A 22,509-nucleotide genomic window follows, 5' to 3' on the forward strand; every position below is an offset into this window, starting at 1 on the left:
TTGTCCTTTTGCCACTATAAAAGACATTGCATAGGGTACATAATTCAAATTCTTAGATGGTCCCTGATGAAATTAGAGCACTCTTATCTAACGATCATTTTCACATTGTTCCCCTTCTGAGTGAGCTCTGGTTCAGTAAAAAATACAGCACACAATGAGTTCCTTATGAGAACACTGCCTGCTTCCGAAGCATTGTGGTCAACATGAAGGTACAGGAGTTATTAGTATTGTGTATTCCATTAACTGCAAACAAGATCAGTCATCTGAATTTACTCTTATCTACCTCAAATGTTTCAACTCAGATGACTGTTACTAATTTGTCTGTCATACTCCTTGTGTATACCATCAAACACCTCCTAAAGGGATCTTTTATTATAGTATCTGATTGTTTTATTATAGTATCTGATCAGTTTTATAACCGAATCCAAAAACAATGAATTACTCTTGGAGATTAGAGTTTAAATCACTATAATACTTGCCCCCAGCATTCAAGACTGATCTTTGCTAAGTTTCACTTGACACAGCATGTAAACTTCTCTACCAGATTGTCTGAGCGCTCTCAAAGCTTAATTGATCCAATTTGCATGTCTCATCCTGGCAGAATTGTGCATCATTTCTATCCTCTTGGACTAAGTGATCACAATCTAATCACTTTGTATACAAAGCAGATGGAAAGTTTCCAGCTCCTTTGCTATCCCCTTGCATGCATCCATATTAAAGCAATTCTAATTCGACAAGCAATCTGATCTTTCTGTATTTTTATAGGATTACTGTCTCATTGATAGGCCTTCTGTCATCAGTTGTAATGTTCAGAACTTTATACTCAAGGCGTTTTCACTTTTGTTTCATACCTTCTGTGTGGTCCATTAAAATGATCACTTAATTTAACAAACTGTGCTAAATATCCCCCCTTAGGGAAGTTCTATATGGCTTGGTGTAAATCAGCACAGCTCTGCACACTGGAAGGAGAGAGCAGTTTCCATTCATTGAGGATCTGCTCCTATATTTTTAAGGGAAAACAAATAATTAATTATACCCCCATTCATAAAGTTCTGAGCCTTGCACATTAATAGATACTGCCAAAAATTTTATACCTTTTAAAAGGAAAATGTTATTTTAAATTCAGTAAATATTTTCCAAATAGTAACTGTTCCTGCACATGAAACAGAAACCTCTTATTTAAGTTATTTTTCTGACTTTTTCCCTTCAAAAATGTGCAAATTGTCATTTAAATACAATGGCAATTTAGTAAAAAGTTACATTACTTATAAATAGGTGAAATCTAGCTTGTGAAAATAACACAAATAAATAAAAGCTTCTGCAAAGAAAAGTCACAAGCAGATGAGTCGAACTAATGAAGAGCAAGGAGGTATAAATTTCAAATACCATTAAAATCAAACTTTCCGAAGTGAAGAGAAAATATTACTTAATAACCTCACTTGTAGTTCACAGCTGGAATTTATATTCCCCACCTGCCTCTAGTTTATATACATCTTCAAAGGTCATTGTGTTTCTTCAACTGTACTCTATTCCTCGCATACCTAACTGGTGAATCCTTTGTCCTCCTAATGGTCCCACAGATCCTCTGCTCTTCTTGGAGTTTGTGGTTGGTGAATATTGGCTTATTTTTCTCCTACATACATCCTTTTTATTGCTGCTTCCTCTTGTTTTCTCCATTAATCTCTATTCGTATTTGCTAAATAAAATCTATGAGAAGGCAAAAAGATTGTTCAGGGTTTTTTTTAATTTGTTTTCAGTGAAGAATATGCAAGAAATGCTAAAGCACGTTGTTCACAGAAGTGATCAAATACTGGTGGTCAGTGCTTATGACAGCACAAGATAAGTAATACCCTTCAGCCTGCTCTGCAGCTACTTTTAAAACAGGTGGAAGACTGGACGGCAAAAACAATGGCTATATAAGAGAATAAAGGAACCAGAATGCACTATTAAATTCCCCAATTTTTATCAAAGAGAAAGCATGCCAGTTCAGTAATAGAGCCATGTTGTTATGTCCATGTATAAACAAAAATTTCAGTACAAGTGGAAGGATAGTAGCTGTTCAATAGCAAATCTAGTGCATTCAATGTTAACTGGCAAAGAACAAACTGAATTAACCAAGTAAACCAATTTGATCATAAAAAAGGCATTAAGACAGTAAATAGGCTTTCTATTAATGTGCTGCATGCTGAAAAGTGGTAGTATAAAACCAGCAATGACTTTCTGTGACTTGCATTTCAAATAGACTCAGCGGACAACTTGTCTGTAAGCTGTTCATATTGCAACCTTGGCTGAGTCTTGTAAAGACAAGCTCTTTCTTTCCAGGAGACAAATTAGGCCTCCGCTTACATAAGTAAAAACCCTGCTATCTTCAGATTCTCTTCTCATTGTACAAATGTATGGTCCCATAGCTTACAACTGGGTTGCGCAGGTGTAAGTCAGTGGAACTAACAAACACATCTGTGGGTGACACACAAGAAATAATAGAGTGCAATTTGCTGTCTCTCAGCTGTGTTAGCTTAGCAGGACTAATAGCAATAATAAATAGAAAAAAAATTATCACCAGAACAGGCAGGTGTGACTCACACATAGAATTCATCTACTGAGTTACAAAGTATAATTTTATACAGTCACTTTTAAGAGCAAATTTTCTGCTACTCTGTAAACAGACACATACTAGACAGTCATATTGTATTTAGTGAAGACACCCAGGGTTTCCAAGCCAATGTCAAGACTCATGGCCCTGAGCTGCCTTTTCCACATGGCAATCTGCTGCTTCTTCTGATAGTCCCACACTCCACCCTGAAGGCATTTAAATCTTCAGTTGCGGTAAAAAACTTAACAGTATTGAATGTTTTCCTTGAGCCCAACCTTACAGCAAAACATCAGGAAGGGTCTATTGATTAATGAGACACACAACTTCAGGAGTATGAAGAACAGAACAAATCTTACTTTGCCTTGCAAAACATCATTCATAAAATAATGTTATCCTCTACCAAACATTATTAAACAGTATCTTGATGTTTTAGGGTTTAAGAAAATCTATCTTATTTTATTGCATTACTTCTGTTGCCACTAATAAAACCAAGAGTGTACTTTGATTTTGAGACTAGATTAGGAAAGCATGGAATGTAATGTTCATCATCAGCTGTATTTACATTTCCAACAGATCCAAGCAATTATGGGAAAAAAAGATATGGTTTCACCTAGTTACTCTCTACAATGGCACTTGTATCAGTTCTGTCAGAGTTCTGTTATCAGTAAAGGTTATTTACAGGTGCAAGAGTGTTTGACTCCAGGAAAATTTGCAATACTGCTGATCGCTTTGTTCACTGTAATAAACTTAACTCTTCCGACCTTGATGGTTAAGCTGCAGCATGTTTCCCCTGTATCTTGCTAATTACCTTACAAAGTAATTTTCCGGAGAATTGAATCTGATCCACAACCTGTTAGCTCATCCTGCTACAGTCCAAAACTGTGTTCCAAATTGATATTTGCAGTTTAAGCATAGTACAAAGCACACATTAAATGGTCAGAACTGGAAGGTGGGCCACTGTATCTAACAAACAGAAGATAAAATTATTTAGTGTAGTGTGCAGATATGGACTCTTATATCTATAAAGGTACCAGAAGGATCTGTCACCAAGGTGGACATCTTAATCTTTCTGTCTTCCTCATTGCCTGCTTGGCAGACATTTTGGAAGCAAGACAAAGCACCTGGGCCCTCAGTCTGTATCATCCCACATGAAAAGCAGTCATTGATTTCATTTTGTGCTACTAGAAGTAAAATTGTCAGAAAAACATTCTGGAAAGATTATTTTGCCATCAGACTAGCAGAATGGACCATTATCTCCTACCCAACTCTACTTACTAAAATAATAGATGAAGGGAAATTGTTGAATGTGATACTGTTCCTTACATATAGTGTGGAACAAAATCTAATTTTGACAGGACTTTGAAATTAGTCTGCAGGAAAAAATTCTCATGTACCCTGCAAACAGACTGAAGGAAATACAGTTACATGAAATGACGAATGTCAAAATACCAGTCTAGAAGGAAAGGTGTCTGCTGAGCTTCTGAAAGACCTAGAAAACCCACAAGCGTCATTATTTCATCCCCTTAATTCCAAACACTAATTTACTTCATAAGGTGGGGGCTGCCTTCCTTAGTGGTAGAGCAGAGCATTAATCCTTTTGATTTCCAGCTCTTAATTTGGAAACAGTCTGGACATGGCCCAGTTGCTGCCCTGACAGCTGCACATATTCGCATCCTTCCATCCATCTGCTGAGAGCTCAGACTTGCTTGGGCTCCTCCAGATCTGCATGTGGCTTTTTTGCTTATCCACACTCTATCTTGACCCAGTAATTCTTGGAATCTCTACAGATGGAAGGCTTTTCTTTCTTGTCCTATGTTGTTTGGCGCCATGTTGCTCATGCTTTAGGCTTTTTTTGATCAAATTCCAAATTCTCTAGCTCTCTCCAGTAATGTTTTAGAAGAAATATTTACATCTTTCCTTTTCTATCCGTTGCTTCCCTGTTCCCAGAAAAGAAACACAAAATCACTTTTCTACTAGTTCTTTTCTTGATGATATTTTTTTGCTGCTGCTGCTGTCTTGTACCACAGATTACGTTGTACATGGCATCTTCCTCTTTCGATTACAAATGAGCTTTACTTACCTTTTTGTCCCTTTCAGCCGCATCTGCTAGTAAACAGTCCGAGTCTCCTGCACATATCTCAAACCTGGGTGTTACTGGATCTCTGGCTAGCTGCCCTCCTTTCCCATCTGCATTAACATAATTAAGCCCACTAGCATACCTACAAGGCTTTCTTTCTAGAACCCCTGCTTGGTAGATTGACGTGACTTGAACCAATGTATGCTCCATACACACACGTATAGAGTCCTTAGCAAAGAGCAAAGGGAATCAAGACCTATACATATGATTGTTATACATTAATCTAACTTAATCTTTTCATCGATTGCTTTGGTATGTTCTTTTCAGCTTTACATCAGGCTCCGGAGTGAGAAAAACATAGCGTATTTCTTCATTATGGTCCTTGCATTCTCACACTTACTCTTTGGGATGCTTTTTCTTCTCTTAAACTTTTTCAATCTCTTTTTTCCTGTACTAGAATCTTTACATTTTCTTTCAATCTTAAGATAAATCTGAGATGAATAAATGTGTCAGTACAAGTGGGAAGTATTCCTCAGGTACACTTGATTCAGCAGAAAGAATAAAACAGAAAAACAATAAGGCTTTAAGATCCTCAGAGCAGTAGTGGACATGAGCTTGCAAAGAAAGAAACAAACATGAATTGTGCAATTTGAATCATACAATGAGACAGGAAATAACAGTTTCACTTGGCTTATTTCCTGTTTAGCTGAAGGTATAATAAAGTGCTTTTGTTTATGGCTTTTTATTATGAGGAAAATATTGAAAAAATAGAGGGAATAAATAAAAAAGCAGTAAAAGTGAACACAGGATTGCAATGCTGACTAATGAGGAAAACTTTTTAAAAGTGTGAAATATGTTTTGCTTGGCTAAGCAACAGTTAAGTGGTAAAGGGTAAAAGATGGGGGGGGAGGACAACAGTCTACATGTGCATGAAGATTATGAACACCCAGGAGCAGGAGGAATTATTTAACAGTTTTTAATAGAAATGCCATGCAGCATTATAGCCTTGCAAGTTAAAAAAGATACATAAAAATATGCCAAATACTCTCCCAAATGCCTACTCTGCCCATAGAATGTGTGTAAATTGTATAAGAAAGACAAGTTAACTATTTTGCTAATTTATGGCATTGCATTTATACCATGATTATGGAAACTTAAGAAATGACCATCTGCTTTTCCCAACTGCGTCTGAAAACTTTTCATTGTTACAGAATAACAAGCTAAACTTTGCCTAGTACAGCACCTGCCTACCTTGTAAGGAAAATGAATTGCTTGATTGCCTAGTCAGCAGGGTTACAATTTGGTACCTCAGTATGAAATGTTTAAGCAGCTTATCATCCTTACACATGTATCCAAGTACCAGATTTTCCATATTTTGGAAGCATTTCAAATGGAAAATAACTTTGTGGGCTCAATTCTTCTCACATGCACTCCACAGCAACAAAATTGCCTGTCTCTATAGTCCTCAAGGTAATTTCTCATAATTTACAGAAACAGGAAAACTGAATGGGACAGTATGACTATGGTAACATTTTGTGGACTTCATGCAGCAAAATCTCCTTATATCACCTGGAAAATTACATTAAATTTATTTCTTTCTACTCAGAGAGGGCCAGAGAATCTCTTGTGATGTAGGTAGAATGATCTGTGGGACTGCCCTTAGCTGTTCTCAACATATACCCTATTCACCCAAACAAAACACAATAATGCAAGCCTTCAGTGCTCTACTACTGTGTGACTATATGAAAGCAAGGCACTATTTTTTCACTGTCAAAATGTGGAATATGTTGCTACCTGTTGTCAATCAGTCCTCAGTATTATTCTTTTTCTAACCTACAGAATAAAATGTCAGTTAAAAATTCGATTTTAAACCAGCCAAATAGTTGTATTCCAAAATTAATATTCTCAGATGGTCTACTAGGGTCAATAAAACTGATCTCAAGATTCTGGATTAAATCTTCAGTTATTCTATGAACAGCACAACTTAATAAACAACACATATTAAAAAACCTTTGCCGCCTTCTCGAATATTTAGAACTACTTTCTTCTCTCAGGGGAGCATTCTGAAAAACACAGCCTGAGACTGAGCCAGTAAGGCAGATTTTGTATTTTCTGGTACATGAATAATCACACATGAACTACTATATGCAAAAGAGCTATATTTGTCTTGGTATTCCTATTTATCTGAAAGATAAAATAAAGTTTATTCTTTGCTATATTGTTTATGATTTATAGAGTACTACTACCATACTATGTGCTTTACACCCATGTAAATAACAATATTACTTTTGCAACAGTACAGGGCTGTAGCACCAGCAAATACTTGAATATGGAAGGAACTATTAATGGTAGTAATTTTTTAGCTGAGTCAAAAATATCTGCAAGAATTAATCATAAATATATTGTATAATTTTATGAGCATATTCATTGATTTTGGTGATCAGCACCTTTTTGTGATGTGTTCTGTTGTCAGTGGGGCTTCTTCATTGGCTAACTTTACACTTGGCCTGGGAAGGTTAAGTTGGTTCCCATTTATAGACTGATGTCAAGTGATCTATAGTTAGGTGTTGACAATGTATTTTTAATAGCATGTAATCAAAACCCCTGGTTTTTAACTGGCTGATCCTCCTTCTTACAGCCTTGAAGGTATGAGAGATTAAGCATTATGACCTCCGCAAACTTCTGCTCATGGTATAGTCTGGTATTCATACCACGACCATGGTTTGGACAGATGGGACAGAATTAGAGTTCTCCTAACAGCATAAACTCCACTGCTTTTTCTAAGAGCTACTTGTCTCTAATTTACGTAACACTAAGTGCCTCTTCCAGTAAAAAAGTGACAGAGAAGACACTGGTAGCATAAGGTAGCTAATAGTTATTCTGAGAGAAATGAGCAACCTAGTGTATTAAATTCTTTCTTCCCTCAGCAGTTCCACCATTGCACTTAGCTCAGCCACCTCTTCCAGGCAAATGCATGATGCTGAGAGAAAAAGATTATACTGCAGAGATTTTCCAGGATTTATCACCAGTATATTCATGTAAAAGCCAACTTATTGGACATGAAGGAACCATTCCCTGATTTTTTCAGGATCTTTAAATATGTTGTCCCAGGTACTCCTGTTAACTGGTGAAAGTTGGTACTGAAAAACTGACGTGTACACAGGTACTATTTTACTAAGTGATTACTAAAAAAAAAAAAAAAAAGACAAGGAACTCGTGGAGTGCAGTGTGATATTTAAAAAAAAGCCAACAAAACCAAACACCAAAAAAACCCAATAGTGTGGAGCAAAGAAGAAATTAAGCAGAAGAATTCTGACCAGGCAGGAATAGTCCTGGCAGCGCTTTTAAACTGTAACACATGGAAAGCACTAAATACATGGGATAAATGCCCAATGAGTCTGTAGACAGACAATTATGTCTATCAGAACAGGTATAAGAAAAAAGGCACTATGGAAAAGGTAGCATGATAGCAGGCTACAAGATGTAAAACTTTAAAGTATATGCAGTTTGATCTTTTGAAAGCAATGGAGAAATATCCTTTATCTTCACCGGTCTGAAAGAAGAAGTAGCCTTGTACTAACATAGATATCAAATAGATCTCCACTTATGAATTTCAAGTAACTTGTCATCCATAAGGGATGGAAAATAAAGGCAGGAAAGAACTCCCTGTTATCTGTTCATAATGTTTAAAAATGTTGCATGATTCTCATTTTCAGAACAAATAATATTCTATCTTCATAGCGAAGAACAATAGTAAGCTATTGTTCTCAAACTATTTTCGGGATGTTGACTAACATCTCCATATTTCTCTGAATTCTGTCATTGCTTCTTAATCTGCTATTGCCTCCTGTCTTACAAGACCACTGCCTCAGGGCAGGGGTTGTGTTTGCTTGCACTGTGCCTAGCACAGTGGGGATTTGGTTCATGACTGGACTTCCTTAGCCCTAGAATAATGCAAATGCTCATTAGTAGCCCTAGTTTTACAGCGCTGTATTTCTAATGTCATTAATACGCAATTGTGAGACTAGAGGACAGAGTTAAAACTGGATGTTGAGTGACACCCAATAGCATGAATTAGAGGACTAAAAACAAGCTCAGCAGATGAAAAGGAGAAGGAACATTACAACATGGCTAAAAAAAGTCAGCTGAAGCAGCATGAGCTTAACTGACATCAAAACTGTAAATCTCATGCTCTCATGAAAAGAAGGCATTTTCTGATAACCAGCCAAGCATACAGGAGACTTGAATCTACATATCATTGCAAAATTAGCTTTTACTCTTGCTTTTCTATTTTGTCAGAGACCCATAAAATATAGTTTTAAATAATGCCCAAAAGAAATTCAGAGGAGAGCACTGCAGGTAGAGCCTAATAGTCTACTGAAATACAGAACTGGTATTACAGGATTATATAAATAGCATGGCTGTGGCATTGAATAAAAAGCTGTGATGAGGGCTACTTAATTTACGGATGTTGTCATCACCTTCACTAACCTTCCTCTTCTGTAATGCCACATGTTAAGGATCAATGTTCTATATTATACTAAAAGATCAAAAAGCTGCATGTTCTGGTTCAGTATCCGACCATAAGTCTCTCAACTCTATTATTGCTTCTAATAATGAAATTACATACAAATTGTCTTTTAGTGCTTGAGCATGTGAAATTGTCATCACTGTAAATCCCTGGCATAAAACCCATTTCTGTATCCGTTCAGCTATGTGAGAAGATGACTTCCTATCAAGAGGGAAAGACGAAATTACACTATAGCTGTGCAGGCTAATGAAATCAACCAGGAAAAAGCAGTAGATTTTAGGTTATCCCTTTGGATAATTCTTCCTGTGTGCCTTTAATCTCACCATTCTCCCCAGAGACACTTTAGCCCTGCATGCTGAGTAGGAAACATTCAGATTGTCAGTCAGCTCTCAGTTATTCGGGGTAATCCAAATAAAGTAAAGCATGGAATAACGCAAAGCCCACAGTGACTAGCCAGTGAAGAAAAGTGTGTGCTACTAGTGACTGCGTAGTACAAGCTGAGATGGTAAATTCATACCACTGCTGTACAGTTGAAGCATCCCTTCACCAAGACCTATTCCATCCACAAAGCAGGTAAGCAGGACTTGACTATTTGGTCTGTTCATTTGTTTCATTTGCAGCACTTGTGGTAGAAAAACATTGACCAGAATGGCATGTCCCATTTTACTTAAAAGGTCAACTGTTATCAAATTTCATAGCACAGAACAACACAGAGTTCCTGAGATGGATAAACATCAGAAATACAGCAGTTTTGCTTTTTCACTTTCATAAACGGCCTTTGGGGAGCATATAAAACAACAGTGCTTCAAAGATTATGCTAAAAGTAAAGATAACATAAATAGAAAAGGAGAAAAAATACAACAAAGGGGAAGTTTCTCTCTGAGTTATTATGCCATCTTTGTTTTCCACATAGTGTCCACAAAGACAAATGAAGAATAGTTGGCTCATGTTGGGTTTGGGTTTTTTTCCCCCAGAAGTACCCAGGGAAAAAAAAGAAAGAAAAGCAAAAACCATCTGTGCAGAGCTGTAGCTACTCTCAGCCGGGAGCTTACTTGCAGAGCAGACGTGAACATTCATCTTGTGCAGGACGCTTGGAGGGGAGAGAGCCCAGGCTGAGGCTGGGCAGAGAGCGCGGGTCCCCGTGGGTTGCCTCCAGAGGCAGCAGGAGGGACAGAGCCCTCCAGGGAATCGCACTCAACCCACCAACCCACCTCCTGCTCTGGTACCTGCAAATGAGGCAGCTTAGCCTCTTTTACTTACATTTCGCTTTTGTAATTTCACCCCATCTCCTCTCCATTTCCCAAAGTGTCAGTAAAACTGCTGTAGTGTAGTTTCTAGAGAGAGGAAAAGCTATTTGGGCTAATTTCTATTCAGAGATCCTCAGCTTTTTCATCACAGATGAAGTTCCCTCAGTTTCTCAGCAGCTGATATTCCCACATATCGGTCTGAGTTTGACTGAGGGGCCAGCACTTCCACGGTAGTGGAGTAGCTCACCACCTTAAAATATTTTAGCAAAGACACTTATTATCCAAATCAGCCAAAAAGTCATCAGCCGCATCTGAAAGTGTCAGGCTATGATGTAGAAAAAGAGCCCTACTTCTGACTACATCCCTATGGCTTGATATAAGGTCACACCCCAGATAAATATCATATGTGAATAATTCTGTCACCCTATTGACACATTGACCAACACCTTCGAAAAACAAAAAGCAAAACCAAAGGCAGGTAAAATGGAATTGGAAGGCAATGACTGTGAGCTCTAACAAACTACATGCTCTTAGTCCCCTCATTTAACCTTTTTTCTTGCTTTTACCATCAAGAAAATGCAGGTTAGGATTTATGTTTTGCTTTCCCATACATTATAAATAACAACTACATGCAAGGCACGTTACAAGTTCCAAGTGTTATTTCTGAGAAGTACCAGTGAGCCTCACAAAGTTAAATATCAACTTCTTGGTTTTGTGCTCAATCAAGCCTATGCCTTTTTCTCTTTTATTTTCAGTCCTTCCTATCTTAGTGAGGTTTCAGGGGGAAAAAAAAAAAAGGGGGGGGAACTCAGCAAAGAGCTTGAAACTCTCCCTGTCTTCAACCATACCTAAATTTAGAGCCATTGGAAAAGGCGCTTTGGTTTGGATCCAAAAGAAAACAGTGAAGCCAGTCATCAATCAGCATCTCACATGGAGTTCACAGCCTTGTTTCACTTCTGCAGGTTTATTTGTGGCTTCTTTTGATTTTTTTTAAATTTTTTTAATAAGAAAAATGAAAGGACTGCTGGCTGAGACTTTGTGTCATTATAATGCTTTTGAGGAGACTGACATTCTTGCAGCAGAACACATAAAATGGAATTAAAACTGAAAAAACCCACCAGCAACAACAAAAATACACAACCAAAAACAAACCCTGGATGTCTGATAGCTACATAACAAAACCAAAAATGATATCAACAAAATTTTAAGGTTCTACTTTAACTTCACCCCTTTTTGCCAATGTGTACCCATAGAGACTTTAATTACAAGATTGTATACAGCTTTTCAAATATTCAATATAATAGCATACACTTTTTCCTAATTTTAGGTGTTTATGCATTGCATCATTTTAAATTGCTCTGTACTATTATTTTTATGCCCAAATAGATTCCATTTAGGTCATTTATATGGAAAATAGAGAGTAAGGCATTTCACAAAAAGTATTACCAAGCAATAGTAAATATTTTCCAGAAAACAGAAGCCACCTATGCTTCTAGCTAAATTAGCATCTTAGTTAACTGCCTCTTCTCCTACATGGTATGTCTGGAAGATAACAGTACCTATCCAAACAGGTAAATGGGCTAAACAGTTAAATGCTTCAGCCCTTTAAGTGAACATAACATATGCTGTGCTGACGGACAGAAAGAAATTGTATGCGGTTCAGTCCACAATCTGATTACATGTTAAGCACCTCCCAAGAGGCACTCAGAATTACTCAGGATTGAATCCAAGATGATTAAAATTCATACCATGGAGAGGAAAGACCTACATTTAAAAAAAAAGAAGCAAAAAACCTCAGTCACCTCTGACTCCTATTAGTGTAAAACTAATGGAACTCCTCCAGAGGTTTCTCCAGAGTGATGTGAAACAGGCCCCTGCTGCCTTAAGAAAATAAATACCTTTTTTTAAAAAAAAAAACAAACAAAAAACATTCTGGCAATAAATGGATGTCAAGGATGCAAGAAGGAAGGCTGCAATATACCTCAGGTATGGATCTGAAATCTTGTTAAATAAACACAAAACACTGAAAAATTATTTTAGGCGAAAGACTCATCTTACTGAGGCAAATAGGAATCCTGTTACATTATTTAAGAGGAATATGGTTTTACCCCGCATGATCATGTAATTAAAGTGTTAGAATTCACACACCCAGGAGGACAGAGTTAATGCTGAACATGGAATTAACATTGGTATTTCATGACTCTTGAACAATTTGCCATGTAATCCTAACAGTCTCCAAATGCTGCCTTCCAACCAGAATCACCTAGGGCTTTGTAAAATGGAATAGTGGTGGGGAGAAAATATTCCCTAATGCAGCTCCATTTGCCTGAGTGTTTCTGAAGCATTTTTATCTCACAGCCCTTAAAATCTGGAGGAAGGTTCCTCATTCCTGGATGTGCAGTTAGATTGGCACCCTGCAAAGCATCCTGAACGTAAGGCGGTGCAGGACTGACCACCCCAGGAGCAGAGCACTCTGCAGAACATGAGGCAGTGTCTGGTCACTGCTTCCACTTCACTTGATGAGAGAAGTGAGTTGTGAGTTACGAGTTATGCCAGCTCTTTGCTTGGTGTAGCTTCCTCACCAAGGGGAAAGAAACAGAAAAAAGAAAAAAGAAAAATAAAAACCAGCCTGCTTATCCAAATCTTGGTCTTCTCAGTCCCTACCTGCCTGCAAAGGATTTGAAACAAGAACAGCAATATTTTTAAGGGGAGAAGAGGGGGAGGAAGGCGACTGCTGCTCACTTCAGAGTGGTGCTACACATAATACGTTAACATACAGAAAGAAAATCACTTCTTCACCTTTTTGCTTCCCTGCGTGGGAATGCAGCTTCGGTCATGATTGCACCTCAGGAACCACACAGTAAAAAGCCTCTCCAGTGAGAAGGTTAGGAACCGGGCATATCTTATTGTCTAAGACGCTCAGCAAGTGCTCTGTTTGCAGGAAGATGGGCTTCCTTTTGCAAGTGCAAATTTTTATCTGCTTTTCCTACAAAATGAATTGCTGGTACAAATGTGAGTTCCTGCTGATACAAAAGCAGGCTGGGCCCAGATTGTTTCAGAAAAAAAGGTTTGCTTTTCAGAAGATGTCTGCTTATGAATGCTAGGACTCCTGGAAAGGACAGGGAAAAGCAGACTGTGAAGCTAAAAATAACCACATACATGGAAATATCACGTACTCCAGCGCTACCACAGCTTCTTTGGCCACGATATAGTAACTGAATGACTATGAGAATAGTTACAGATCAAAACCAGTCTTCAGTCAAGTATTTAAAGACACTTCTTTTCCAGGAGAGAAATTCCAATTTGCAAGCCACACTTCCTTTTTCATCGGTGGGCAAGAATGCCAAATATGCCATTTTCCAGAGACACAAGAGAAGCTCCAACCTGAGAACAAATTCACCTAAAAGACAAAACTCACAAAGCCAAGCAGCAGCTGCATGGCATCAGAATGGACACTGCTACATAACCTAAAACTTCACAAAAACTTTCAGGACTGCTGTAATAAGAGATGGTATTTCTGATTCTAGCACATCTTTCTCAAGGGCTCAGTTGTGCAAAGTACCAGCCCCAGTTCAGAAAAGCACCTAAATACAACCATAGTTGTAATCATAAGAGCAGTTCCCCATTTAACTTGATTATTCAGTTGGCATGATTAAATTCTAAGTGCTTAACTGTGTTAACACAAACATCAAGGTTTTTGTCTCAGTAGGACAAATTAAGTAAGCTGAAATTCACTGCACTCGTATACTTGAAGCAGTAGATTTCAGATTACTTCATCTCCTTTTCTGTAAGCGTGCCATTTTGCCAAAAGCTGTCACTCTGTTGTTTTCTATGCATTTGCTATAGTTTAATGAGAAACTCTATTTATTGATTCTGATATCACATAGAAAAATGGGGTTTTCTTTCAATAAGATGATTACGCATAAATGTTACATAGAAACACAAGAGGGATTTTTGTTTGTTGTTTTTTTTCCCTTTGTAATTGCTGAAGGAAGCGTATTACCCACCAGCACAAGGCAGCGAATGAGGATTCATTCGTGCAGCTGCCCATGTGCAGCAGTGGGCGCGCGAAACAAGCCATTTGGGATGCCCCGATGGAAGGGCTTGCTCTGCGCTGGCCTGCTGCCCGTCGGAGGGAAGGTAAAGCCATGAGATTTTGCACGGAGGGACAGCAAGGCCCCCAAGGTGCCAATCTGCCAGCCAGGCAACGTCAAAGCAAAGCAGTAATGCAGACATGCCCTGCTTTTCACTTGTCACACCCCCAGACGCCCGATTCTTTCTCTCTTGCCTTCAGTAGTGCTGATCTTTAGGGAGCAAACAACAGAACACAGAACTTCTATTGTCTGGGACTAGCTGTTAGCTCTTATAAAAGAACAGTCATCAATATTTTTCTCTATTCCTATGTAAAATAAAAAATAATCCAATATTAGTAATAAAATCTTTTCTTTGTATCAAAGGTGGTAAACACTTTCATTATCGTACTGCTTTAAAGAATCATAGCTGAAATGAAAATAGCTCTTAATGAAAATTGCAAGAGGAATCAGGAATGCAATATGTTGCTGTTTTGAAGTGCTAAACATTTTCCACTTTCAAACTACGAAACTTTGTCCCACCCTGGCTTAAGTCAACCATGCTGACAGAATTACAATTTTCAGGTTGCACCATATAAACACAACAAAAAGCAAGCATCTGCACCCTCCAAAGATTGTTTAAATCCCCTACCTTTCCTACATAGAGTGGGTCTGTACCCATGTATTCTTCCAGCACAAAGAATTGATTCCACACCCAGCTGCGTTTGGTTCTTGTCCTCCCTGATTGAAAGTAGGGCTTTGACCTGGACCTTGAGAGCTCTGCTTGATTCATCCCAGAAAGACACAGGAAAAGAGCTAGTATCTGCAGAAAATGGCAGAACTCCACTTTGCCCAACTTCATCTTTTTTTTTTATTTCCCCGTGAAAGAAAAAACCTTGATGAGAGCGGGCACAATTCCAGTTGTCTCAGTAGCTCTAGCCTCCGGCAGGGTGTCAGCTGGGAGTCCAGAGATAATAATTTGTAGAGTGGTCGATTGGAAGAAGTCACCACTGCTGAATAGCCTTCACCAAAGAAATGGTGTAATAGGTACCTATCCGGGAAAAAGACAAGAACTGTTGTCAGAACTTTTTTTTTTTTTTTTTAAAGAATGCAAATTCTTTGCAGCTTCATATAATGCATCAAAAATGTTTATGATTTTTCTCATCATCAACACAGTCGAGTTTACATAATAAATCTCTGAGAGTTTAGAGAGCATTCCTTGGATGGCATTACTACTGCTGATACGTCCGTACTTGACAGCTATAAAGTTTTCTTGTGACTGCTCTCTTAATACACCAGTTTCCCCTGTACAAATGCTGAATTTTTTTCTCTTTAAAATAGTCAAAGCAAGTGTAGTTATTTACAGTTCTTTGGTTTGATTTTTCCTCCTCTGTCTGCTACAGTCTTCTTTACTTGCCATTACCATGATACAAACCAACTACAGGCAGGAAGTTACATCAATGGTAAGGACATATGCTAGCTTAACTCTCTTCCATACAATGGAAAAGTAAAATAAAGGAGTATAAGATGAATTGGAACAATTTGATTGATTCTTAGTCACAGTACACCAGATGTTATGAATTGTTCTGATCTGAATCTGGCCTGCTAAAAAGCGCTCAGAGTCTCCCCACTCATTCTTACTACATTACTAAAGCAAATGTCAAGCTCGGTAAGAAGCATGTTAGACTAGTTTATATACTTATACACAAATATGTTCAGAAAGATCAGAGGGTAATGTGATTTTGTGTTTTCAATGAAACCTTGATTTAACAACAAATGATCTTTCAGCACTAACACATACAATTTTCATCTTTTTGTGCATCTTGTCCTTTTTTATTTCAAAATCTTGATCATTTAATAACTGGTAGAACTCACTAAAAAAAAAAACCAATTACAAAAAAACCCAACCCTTCAATATTTAAACAAGTCTTCTTTCTGCCTTTTACAATTGTGAGCATTCTCTGGCCAAGTAAAAATGTATACTTAGTATAATGTTTTTAAAAGTGTAAGTTCTGTCAGACAGAACCAACCATAGCTTTGCCTTTCAGGGGAATCACCTGCATTAAACCCAGGTAAGCAATGCTCTCTCTGAAAGAGGCATCCCCCTTGTCCGAGTGAGCAATGAGGCAGACAAGAAGGATTTAAGAAGTGCGAAGCACAAGGTGAAAATGAGGATGAAATTAAAACAGATAACAAGACATTCATTTGGAGTGAACTGCTGCTGCTTAGGAAGCCCTGGAAGAAAGAAGATTTCATTCTTCCTACATTTAATTAATCTAAAAAGGCTAGACATTAAATCACATACACATTAAATGCTCTAGATAGATTAACATTATATCCCTACCTACCCACTACTATTAAAACTGAGTGAAATGTGATCTCTGCTATCTGTTTTCAGTATGTCAGGCTCTTTTAGCTGCAGAACGCCTAAGCATCATGCTGCCAAAGGTACCTAGAGGGCAGAAACATGAAACAAATAAAAAGCTCTTCTGATTACAGACTGTATTTAAAGCCTTTTTTACAGTAATCCCTTCTGTGGTACTGCCCTGCACCAGAAAGGCTTTGCTTAGAGGCTGGTGGGATAAACCACAAACCCACTGAGCGTGTTTGCTAAGCAGCAGCAATTTGAAAGCTTCCATATGTGAAAATCCAGTGTCTCCCCACAGGCAAAACAAGAATAGGCAATGTCTTACCTAAAGACCCTGATTTCCAAAACATGATGCTACAGTTATAAAAGACGCCTCTCCAACATGGACGAAGATTCTTTTCGCAGTGGAATTAACAGGCAGGTGTCATCATCCTCAGCAGAGCATAGCTCAAAATGATGAATCCCAACTAGTCGTAGCTCAGTTTTGATCTGGCCTTTCGGGTAAATCGTGACCATATGACATAGTAATTACTGGGAAGGCTGCCATGAGTGGCAAGGAGAGCGGCTGTGCTTCCTCCGTCATAGGTTCACTTCCTACCGCTCAGTTCAAATAAGATAAGCGTTGTTTGTAGTAAAGGCTGTTTATGCACCCTTTGCTTTCCCTCTCTGTGTCTAAGTTACATCAGGTTAAAGACATCTGATATTGATAAACCGTCAGTTTATTTCAAAGAGGCAGCAGATTGTTATTTAACAGAGATAAAAATATGAAATGGATTTTCTTAAGAAATGTCAGTAAAACATTTACAATATGTTAGTCTTTCCACTAAGCAGTTTGAAATGTCTTGTTCTTGCTCTGAACACACATTTCAAACCTAGAATTGCTCTAACCTTTATCTCGAACAGTGTTCTCTTATATCCTCTCTTTTACACCTGCAGGAAAGTATGAAAGCCACCATATGGAGTGCCATGGTCCCCAGCCACATACCACAGCACAGAACTGAAAAATGCACCCAAAATACCAACTGAAAAACAGTCCATATGCTAGACAGCACAATCTGATGAAAAGCAGAGTACTCACACCCCCTGGAAAAAAATTGTTGTCGTTTACTCATTCTCAAATACTTTCACCACACAATCTCCAGAATTCCAATTATTTTTATTCAGCTGTGTGGCAGCACTTTTTGCTCTGAAACACTCTTCCCTCTCTTCCTCCCCTTCTTCAGGATAAGTCTTATTCCTCTTAGAGCCCTTTTTTTTAGGTTTTTATTTATAGTTCTTTCAGCGCATTGCCTTTTGAGTGTGATACTTCCCAAGGTAGAAGTAAAAGTGTCTGGTATTTAAAAACCTTTTCTGTTTGGGGAATAATTATTTATTAAATTGCATTTCATTACCTATCTTGCTGATACAGATATACATATTTATATGGATTTTTTAATTAAAAAAAAAATATTATATTTCTGTCCAAGCATAACTATCACTTCAACAGCACCTGTTCTATGAAGTCCATAAGTATGAAGTCCACAAGACCACATAAGCAACACCACAGCATTCATAAAACTGAAAACTAAAAGGTGCTGGTTTTTTTTTTTTCTCTCATCAAGGCATAACTTCACTGTTCAGGGTTGCACTTGCAGCAGTGGATATGACTAACACTGACAGCAATAGAGGGAATGCAGTGCTCTGCTTCCAGTGCCTTCTCTGTCATCTGCGCTTACAGGCTTGAGTGTGAAGTGAAGGCAAAACTGACCTGCAACCATTTTGTATTTTGTGTTTAAAGATGCTCTTTTATAAAATGGTATCACTTTCTGCACAAACAGGACTCAGCGTACACAGAACTGAGAAATATTTGCACTTGTAACTGATGTCATTACTTACCCTAGGACATCAGTGCACCTTTATATCTTGTTTCTGCATCTCCAGAATGCTACTCCCCTCCCCAAACAGGGGCAAAATGCAATCATGTCTCCCCACTCACGCTTTGCCTACATAAAAAGTAATTTAGGCTTTAAAAATAAAATAAATTTGTCTGCTGGTGTATTTAAAGCACTAGGCTCTACCTTTCACATCTAAGCTTGTACTCCCTATTCACTTTGCATATAGTCCTGACAATCACAAATATGAAAAATACAAAGTATAAAAACTGGTGTGTAATTCAAAGAGTATGTTGTGTGATCTGGACTGTGCACGTAGTATGTCTTACCAGAGCAGTAACACGCTGTCAGTGTGAACAGCCATAAGAATAAAAAAAAATTTAAAATATCCACTAAATACCTAATCTCTCATGTTTGTGTTCTTAAATAGCTGGTTGACATATAAAACATCAGACTGAAGAATATACATTTGAAAAAATAATAAACTCCTTATTCAATATATACCATAAAACTTACATCTTCTCCCATCTGCTGTATAGAAATGGAACTATATTTAAGCCACAGTCTAGTAGCAGAAGTGTTCTGGTGAACACTGCTAATCTGAAAAATGTTACTACTCTACTTTGCCAAAACAATCTGCTAGTGTCAAAAAGACACTATTATGCACTGTCTCTGAGGGGCAATCTTGATTTGTTGAAAACATTCAGATCATGAATAAGATCCTCAGCTTTAAGGAATTGTTCCCCTCACTGCAAGCAATTAAGGGTAATTTACACCCACTGAAAATCTCTCTGAATATTTTGCTTCGCTCCATAATTTCTAAAACAACGCATCAAGACTAGTCCTCTCTGTTTGTGTGCAGCAGTCAGCACCCAGTAGGTATGGACAAAAACATGTCTTCAGTCTCCCAGATATCCTCACAGAAGCCCTTCTTCCCCACCCCTGAGATTTCCCCAGCCTTGGAAGGCGTTTGCTGAAGGCTTTTGAGATCATCTTCGTACCACCTAACCTTTGCAGCCAAAGCGCAAATTCCTGCAGACTTCCAGTCACACATTGCTACCGGTGTCACAGTGCCAGCTTAATCTATGAACCATATCATTTCCCCGTCAATCCCTTCAACCCAACGGGGAATTTTGTCCTTCACCATATGTTGTCCTAAAGTCTTTCCAACGTGCAAAATTCTTCAGGAAGAAGTGGAAATCCAAAAGCTTTTCCATTACTAAACTCCCCAAGTCTGGATTACATTTCCCTATTTTGAAATCTCGCTGTCAGCTCAGGGCATCCACTGAAGAGTTTTCCACTCCAATTGCCTTCCCTCTCCCCCCCCTCCCATTATTCTCTTCTCATCGGAGCACTTAAATTTTTGATACCATTGCAAAATTTACTGCGTAAATCTGGACCTCACTGTCTCTGGAAGTGCAGCCCAGACAACACCTGCTAGTAAATCTTGCTTTAGCTTGGTCAATAGTGCACAGTTATCCCATGTTTAGGGGTTTTTTTTCCTCTACTTTAGTCATTCAATAAAATAAGACCCTGTGAGTTGAGATAATTCTGAGGGTGACTGTTGCCACTGGATCTTGAACCATGATCCCTTAAACACAGTGGAATCAGCAGGTGAGCCCCCTGACAGCTCAGCTACCCTCACTGAAATATTTACGTTTTGACATTCCATTTTACAATGCCCATTGGAAAGGGTGTCACTTTCTGTGGCAGAGCAAATTCCCCTTTGTTGTGAGCCTGCTGGTCCTCTATGTCACACGTCCTAAATATCACAGGAAACTCCTTCACAGGCTCAGAGACTCTGTGATCCTTGAGACAAAGGGTTTAGAGAAGATATGTCTAATTAGGGTGTAGATTGCTACATCTGGGTATCACTTTTTCCAGGGGGAAAAAAAAAAAAAAAAAAAAAGAAGGGTGCCTTGGAGTAAGTGAGGTGAGGACCTTTCCATGAAGTGAAGCTCTGCAAGTCAAGGCATTATGATGAAACCTATTAAGTCCCTGTGCCAGAAGACATTACAACTACAGACCACAACCTCCTGCCGCTAACTGGCCTAAATATTCACATGGGAGATCTGTAAATGTAGTGCACATCCTGCAGTCTGCATCTGGTTATCAAGAAAAAAACTATCACTGCTCCAAACATACGGTGCTGCTACACTAAACTGGCTCCAGTACCCTCTGACTCAGGTGAAAGGACCTGATGAGACAACAGAAAAACACTAGGCACACTACAATAAATGATAGGGCTTCAAAAAATGCGTAAAGGAAACCAAGCAGCAGCTTTTGCTCTTTCATACTGTTCTGCAGTTGCTCATGAGATTGTATGTGGCTAGAGTGCTAAGTTGTTTGGGTTGTTGACAGTTTCCCCCCTCCCCCCAAGAAAAGTGAACAAAAGAAGGATTTCTTTTTTTTTTTTAATATCATTTTCTCCATGTGAAAGTGCTTTGTGGGTTTTTCACCTTGCTATGGTACATTTTATAGATCTAAGTTGCTGGAAAGGATTATGCTAATTTGATCAGTTATTGAAAAGAAACGTTAGCAGTATTTGTATATCTGTGACCAATCAAGTCAAATAAATATTTAAATTTCCACAAGCTCAATTTCTGCAGCCTCATTCAAGCTGAGGAACCTCACACTAATACCTAGGGATGACTTTCTTGCAGAACCACTGAATTCCCAGAGGAGGCACTCCTGCATTACTGCTCAGAGTTAAGCCTGGTTTGACAGGAAGAACCGAAATAACCATCATCTCTTTTATGCACCTTTCCTCAGCTAGAATTTAATGATTTTTATTACCACGAAAAAACAATACCCAATAGTAGCATGAAAGCGTACATGAGAAAAAATGTGCACGATAAACTAAAGGAAACCGAATGGCTCAAGAAAGGCCTTCATCGAAGAACCGCTGAACACAGCAGATATTGAAGCCAATAGCCAAAAACATACACAGAAACTTACTGGCCAGCCTGTCACCAAAACTGACTCCCAAGCAGTATATTCACCTGCAAACCATTTGAAGTTTAAAATATTTTCTATTTTCATTGCACGTTGGAGTCAATTTGTGAGCCAAATACCTTTGAGAAAAAGCTTAGTCAGGTTTATAGCAAAGTAGGACTATAACTTAGAGTAGAACAACCTCAGGTTTTGCATTAATAATGATTTTCTTCAGTCAAGTCTCTGACTGCTGAAGAAACATAGGAAAATATGAACACAACATGCACATGCACACAGCTATAGATGAAAAGGATAGGCGAAAATCTACATGGACGCTATATCCATTCTTGTCATCAGATAATTCATGGATAATTTGCAGTTATACAAATACTTTACAATTACCCTTTTATATGGAAAGATAAGAATGCTTCGCTATTAAATCAATAGCAAATAATCAAGAGTGCTTTGCTATTAAATCAATAAAAGTAGACTTAAGAGAGTTGCGAGGCTGTCATCTGACTCTTAACACAATTCTAATGACCTACATCAGCCTCTAATTACAGTACAGTCTCCCGTTATAAGGGTGAAATGCCCTCTGATTAAAACTGCAATCTTTAATGGCTTTTTGCAAGAAAATAGTCTACATTACTGATGTTTGTTTTTTTATTCACATTAACTGCCACACACTTCTAACATGCAATGGTAGCTCAGATTATTACCTTCGGTATTTCCCTACTATTCCAGGTAGGTTTTAATCTATATTAAGTACTCAAACCCAAGATATTTCACATACTTAACATTAATATTTGTCAGAGTCA

The 22,509-nt window shown here is 38.2% G+C and overlaps 1 protein-coding gene across 2 annotated transcripts in view; it reads right to left on the minus strand.

The window, feature by feature from the left end:
• The window catches only part of LOC128142187 (cadherin-7), an 82,552-nt gene that overhangs the window by 57,934 nt on the left and 2,109 nt on the right, over positions 1-22,509 (minus strand). Inside the window, exons 1-2 of one of the 2 annotated variants that reach the window (XM_052788062.1) lie at positions 17,212-17,313; positions 15,171-15,569 (exon numbers count right to left, since the gene is read on the minus strand). In XM_052788062.1, coding sequence (XP_052644022.1) covers positions 15,171-15,380 — 210 coding nt within the window. In that variant the 5' untranslated portion in view covers positions 15,381-15,569; positions 17,212-17,313. Of the gene's footprint in view, positions 1-15,170; positions 15,570-17,211; positions 17,314-22,509 lie in introns of those variants that run through there. The other variant, XM_052788061.1, reaches the window with a different exon arrangement.

This window comes from Harpia harpyja, chromosome 5 (assembly GCF_026419915.1).
Source record: "Harpia harpyja isolate bHarHar1 chromosome 5, bHarHar1 primary haplotype, whole genome shotgun sequence".
Classification (NCBI taxonomy): Eukaryota; Metazoa; Chordata; class Aves; order Accipitriformes; family Accipitridae; genus Harpia; species Harpia harpyja.